The 6,000-nt window shown below is 36.9% G+C and overlaps 1 protein-coding gene across 6 annotated transcripts in view; it reads left to right on the forward strand.

The window, feature by feature from the left end:
* LOC121407961 (AP-1 complex subunit gamma-1-like) overlaps nt 1-3,880 on the forward strand; it is a 49,968-nt gene extending 46,088 nt beyond the window's left edge. For 2 of the 6 annotated variants that reach the window (XM_041599235.1, XM_041599234.1), the window contains exons 17-21: nt 275-379; nt 1,272-1,404; nt 2,165-2,471; nt 2,784-2,947; nt 3,311-3,880. In XM_041599235.1, coding sequence (XP_041455169.1) covers nt 275-379; nt 1,272-1,404; nt 2,165-2,471; nt 2,784-2,947; nt 3,311-3,514 — 913 coding nt within the window. In that variant the 3' untranslated portion in view covers nt 3,515-3,880. The remainder of the gene's footprint in view (nt 1-274; nt 380-1,271; nt 1,405-2,164; nt 2,472-2,783; nt 2,948-3,310) is intronic. The other 4 variants (XM_041599233.1, XM_041599236.1, XM_041599237.1 and 1 more) reach the window with 3 other exon arrangements.
* The last annotated feature ends 2,120 nt before the right edge of the window (nt 3,881-6,000 follow it).

Below are 6,000 nucleotides of genomic sequence, written 5' to 3' on the forward strand. Positions count from 1 at the left end.
TTAAGTGCAATGTAACGATAATTTTTTTTCAATTTATTTTCACCTCTGTTATACTTGATTTCATTTCTCTCTTTATACTTCACCCTTTTCTTCTATTCCTCTCCGTCTCTACTTTTCTCACATTTTTTTTTCTCCTATTTTTTTTCTGCCCATCTTCCTCTCTTCTCTTCTCTTCTGTCTCATCCCTTCTCTCTCTTGCTGTCCCATGTCCTATCTCTTTCTTTTGCCTTGATGTATGTTAACATCTCTCTCCTTTTCTCTCTCTGGTGTACAGGAGGATAGAAAAGATAGTGAAACCTTACACTCAGTCCTTGGATATGGAGTTACAACAGAGATCAGTAGAATTCATGTCACTCACAAAATCTCATAAAAATATAGCGTGAGTATGAATAAACATGATCCATTTTCAATTTTCTATTATTGAGCTGTGTGCAAGCTAGCCCTTTAAAATGTCCTGATATCCCCTGAAATGTGCAAAGGACATGTAGGCCCCAGTACGTAGCAAAATATCTCTCATGTATATTACTGGATTCATTAAAAAAGTACTTTAGAATGATTAGAAGCCTCAAGTAAACTCTGTAATTGATATCAGCCTGGTGTTATGATTGACGTAAACAAAAATGTGATTTCTGGCAGTTGATGTTGATAACTGTTGGTGAATGTCATCTGGAGAAGAGAGTGTTGATGGGCTATGCTTACACTAGCTAGACCTCAAGAAAATTTTGATTTCAAGTTGGTTGCTGCAGTTTCTCCCTGATTTCAAATTTCATCGTCAAGCCTTTTCATGTGAAATTGAGGTGCTTTCAGAGAGGGATGATGCCAGCACTCAATGTTGATCATTCAGTGATGCATATTTCTGAACCACAACTTGGTGTTGGAGTTATGTTTAGCACCCTTTTCCCCCATACTCAACACCAATCGTAGTACTTATACCATACTTTGAATCACCCATAGGCATAAAAAATATGTAAGTAAATCAACATTTATTGAATGCTGTTCGTTATTGATTTATAGAAAACCATTGGTAATTCTGTAAAATAATCAACCTTTTTGTACCTGCGACCCCCATTTTTCTCAAGTTTACTTCACTTCATAAACTGACCAAGTCATGGTCATTTGAGAGCATTACAAACAAACCAGAAATTAGAGATAGAAAATTTTATGAAGGTCCCACATATATGGGGTCGGACGTACATATTTTATGGAATGGCCTCAAGAAATATCGAATTGAATTCAATTGAATATGTTGATTGTTGTTTGTTGATTTATAGAGGGCCATTATTAGAAAGAATGCCTCCCATGAGCAAAGAGAAGAGAGAAGGTCAGACACAGAACAACGGTGAAATGCTTGAGGATGAGCAGCTAGATAGGACGGGACCTAGCCTTGCACCAACGCATGATGAGGTAATACAATCTCATTGTTTTCATACGAAACATAGATTTTCATTATTTTGTCAACAGTTGCCAATAGATGTAACCGTACTCTTTATTTATTTCTTTATTCTTGAAGAAACATAAGAATGTCAAGAACTTTTGTATTTGAGAACTTCTAACTTCACTTTACATGTCTATGAAAATCTCTGTTCAATTTATTAAGTTGTTTGTAAATTCAGTTATTGATGTATGAAAATGTGAATTGCTGATATGAATAAACCTTGAATCTTGAACATTTAATTGTAATGTAGAATTAATCGTAGGCCTGTCAACTACCCTTTTTTCCAGGAGTTAACCTGCTTTTAAGATATTTATATCAGCCAAAAAGAGGAGCACTCCGTTTTTCCATTAATTTAAGATAAAAGATAAATCAGCCATACATTTTTATGTATTTGTTTGGTGGGGTATTGGTGTGTGTATGGGAGTAAGAGTAATAAAGGTTTCTACACTTGAAATTTCTGAGTGTTCAAATATAAGAATGCCAAACATGTCTTAATTAAACAAATTTGAGGGAGACACACCTAAAACATCAAGCAGAAAAATTTGCGCTGTGCGATCAGGACTCTTTTTTTTTCCAAATGTTGGCAGGCCTTTAGTTAATTCAGCATAGATGATGCTGTTCAAAGCCAATTATATTATCAGAAATGATCTCTTTAGTCCAGAAAAAAATATTGGCTGACCTTTTTATTCTTGCCTTGCTCCTTTTCTACTACACTTTCCTCTTCTGCAGGGTTCAAGTCTTGTCGACCTATTAGGAGGCGGTCCCAGCTCGCCAATCATCACAAACTCCCTGCCCCAGCAACCTACCAAGCCTGTGGAACCGGTCGGTAACAACACGGACGGGCTCCTGGATCTCCTAGGGGGTCTGGACCTGAGCGCACCTGTTCCCTCCGGACCACCTCCCGTCCAGCCCACGCCTAACCCTATCATGAATCTCATGGATGGCATGGGATCCATGCAGACCGTTCCTCCTGCATCCGTACCCCCTGCACTGGGCATCAACAGTCTCCTAGGCGGTCCTGTTAATAATATTGGTGGTGAGTCATGACTGCGGAGATGCATTATACCTTGAGTCCCCACTTTTTCGTGATATGGAAAACAGACAAATTTCATAGAATTTGGGGAGAAAGCAGAATTTACCTCATTCATGATTTTCAGGTTAAGGATAAGCGTTGATTATTATAAACGTGTTTTGTTTATGAAATGTTATATTCTATGCTTAATTTTTTAATACTTCTGATGTATTCCTTGGTTGAGCTTAAAAAATCCAATGAAGAATGGTCCTAAAATTAAGAATCATGTGTCCTTTTGCTGTCATTGATTATTTATTTTTTTGTTTCGTTGTGTAGGCTCATCATTCCCCACTGTAACAGCAGTTGAAACCCGTGGTCTGAAGGTGGAGTTTTCTTTTGAGAAAGAAAGCGGGTCTGGGGCGGTAAACATCAACCTCAAAGCAACTAATGGCACCACGTCTTCATTTAATGCCTTCTTGTTCCAAGCTGCTGTACCAAAGGTAAATTTCCAAAGGCATTTACAGAAATGTAACACTTACGGTAACAGTAAAAGAAAAATAAAAAAAAAGGAAAAATTGCCCAGGGGCCTGTTGCATAAAACTTTTGCCATAAAAAAAAACTATGGCAAAGAAAATTCTCCCATTGGCAATAAACTTTGAAAAAGTCTGACAAAAAATTGCCAGACTTTTCTATGATACAACAGGGTCTATGTAATGAAGTAATAACTTAACTCTAGGGCAACAAAGACATGTCATGTTACACCTCGATAATAAAATAGTTGAAATTAATATGAACTTTTGTCAGGACTCTTTTTATGGTATAAATTTATCCAAGTTCTATCTGATTTTCTCTTTCTCCACCAGACGTTTGAGCTCCAGATGCTGCCCCCGTCCGGAGACACCATCCCGCCTAACAACTCCGGTGCCGTCACCCAAACGATAAAGGTCGTCAACAGGACCCCCGGGGCGGTCCTGCGCATGAAGTACAAACTCTCCTTCAATGCCGATGGAGTACCTGTGAATGAGACGGGAGAAGCTGCCAACCTGCCAACCAACCTCTTCACGTGATAGCGGCAGCAAACTTCACCCCTCAAAATTATTTTTGCCCCCCTTATGTTTTGTTATAGTCTATGTATGTGTTTAATCTATTGTATCAAAAGAGAAAAGATTTAATCCTTTTCTTTATTATGATAATGATTTTGCAATGAAGTCCTATGTCATGATCTCAAGGGGTATAAGCCGCTGAGAGAGAAAGATCACTTTGTATACACTCAATATAGCACAAGATTAGAATATAAAGTCTTTAGATGATAAAAATTGGAATGATGTGGGCACATAAGAAGCTTCCCTCTAGGTATCATTAGTCTATTTTAAAAGGTTATTCGAATAAAGAAAGTTGGATATAGAGAAGGAGAATTTGAGATGGGGAAAATTGAGAGAGAGAGAGTGGGAGTGAGTGAGAGGGAGGGGTGGGGGATATTAGGGAAAAGTGAGAGAGATAGATGAAGGGTGTGAGAACAAGAATGAGTATGCTGCTTCATAGATATGGAATAAAGATAATACTGTATATTCAAATTCTACTCCATGTATAAGCCAATTTAAAAGTGTAAGCTGCAAAGGAGAGAAAAAACGATAATCGATCCACTTGATAATTCAAAATTATGATTGAATAATCACTTCTACAAGAAGACTAATATGTGTATACCCTCTTCCAAACTTGGGTGATCTTCAATTTTCACTCATGCTGTAAAATCTAGGATTGTAGCAATTGGGGAGTTATTAGGGTTTTCTGTATGCATGATGCATTGCATTGCCGACCTACCACCTTATTAGCCATAATTATATCAAATATTTTCAAAAATTTGCTGCACATAGCAATATTTTTACAGTGATGTAGATGAGATTAACAAATTAATATGATATTCCCTTGAAAAGTGTGAGGGATCTCTACAGTCGTCAGTTCATATGCCTTCAAAACATGGGTCTTAAGTAGACTGTTTGCGGGTATGTTAATTAACCCAGAGTCATTAATGTTCTGATCACTTGCATTAGATAGGGATAAATATTGCATTGTCCCTAGTGTAATAGTGATATCTGTTCTCTATTTCTGGCTGTAAAAGTGGTAAGAAACGTCATCAGTTGAAGCAGTACATAATTTCCTTTATCAACTGCAAATACATGTTAACATTCAGCTTTCTGCCTTTGAACTGTGTTACTCAAAGAGTTTCAGCCGTTGTCAGTGCATATTGTAGAGTTGATGCTCCCTATATAGAAGAAATGGATTGGTCTGCAGATTTGTTTCAGAAATAGAAAGTTGCTTGCCTCTGCAACATATATTTGGGCACATCATGTCCCATGAGGTTTGTACTCAATGTTGCTGAGCTTTGTTTTTGCCGAGTTTGTCACTCGATACCTGAATATGCCTAAGTTGCTGCATTTTCTCTGCTTTTATGAGCCCACCCCCCCCCCCCTCAATTGGCTAAAACCTGGGGCTACAAAATTACATTACCAAAGGATTTCCCTGTCATTCTTTCATGTGAGTGACTAGTCTTTTAATTTGTTGGATCTGACCACTCTCTTTGTCTTCACCATTGCTATGGTAACATTCGGATGAAACAGGGCTTGTCAGATAAAACATCCAACAACTCCTTTCATGAAACGCTCCTCAGGATAACCAAGGCTAAATCCTTGTTTCTGTATTTCTAAACATTTTCTTATTGCATTAAAGAACTAAGTAAGTTGTTGTTTGCCTAGTAAATGGTTGTGTACCGTCTGCTCTGTTAAAAAAACTGACTTTGAAAAATATTTGATAGTAGTAGTTTCATCCCCTACTTCAAGTGCTAAAAATATTTATTTCATATGCAACCAAAGTGATACTAAATAAATATACCCCTACTTTTACATGCCATTAATTAATTTGCAATTCAATCTGTTATTTTTTACTTATGAAAGTATTTCAGCTACTTGACATTTTGCTGGAATAGCGAACCTGCAACGTTCATTCATCAAATGTAACCTTTTACTGGGCCACAGAGTTTGAAAATGGATTCTTACATTGTTCAATACAATAGCCCTCAAAATTCTGTAGGAAATACATACCAGTATGTAGGCTCCATAACGTTCCAAAATTATCAGACTTATTATCAAGTTACATGTATTTGTGTTTTGCTGTAATTATCTCTATTTTTCTTCCTATATCTTGTGTCTTTTACTCCTTAATCCGCCTCCTCCTCTATCTTGCTATATTTTTCCCTTTTGCTCTTTTTTACTGTGCAATTGAACAATTCTCCAAGTTATTTGGGGGTGAACCAATATTCTAATTTGTTGGAAATCCCACTAGAGATTTTGATTTGAAATAAACTATTTCTGTTGTTTGTCTTTGAACTAAGTCTTGATGACAGTTTCACAAAATGAGGACTTGATCAATTCTTAATCGTTTCTCTTTATACCTAGATCTCTTCTTTCCACACAGGCCTAATCCAGAGTTGCATAATAAATGATTTTATTACTTTCTTTTTGTATGTTCATAGAGGTGTGGTCAAGGACTGAAATTA

Source organism: Lytechinus variegatus, chromosome 2 (assembly GCF_018143015.1).
Source record: "Lytechinus variegatus isolate NC3 chromosome 2, Lvar_3.0, whole genome shotgun sequence".
Lineage (NCBI taxonomy): Eukaryota > Metazoa > Echinodermata > Echinoidea > Temnopleuroida > Toxopneustidae > Lytechinus > Lytechinus variegatus.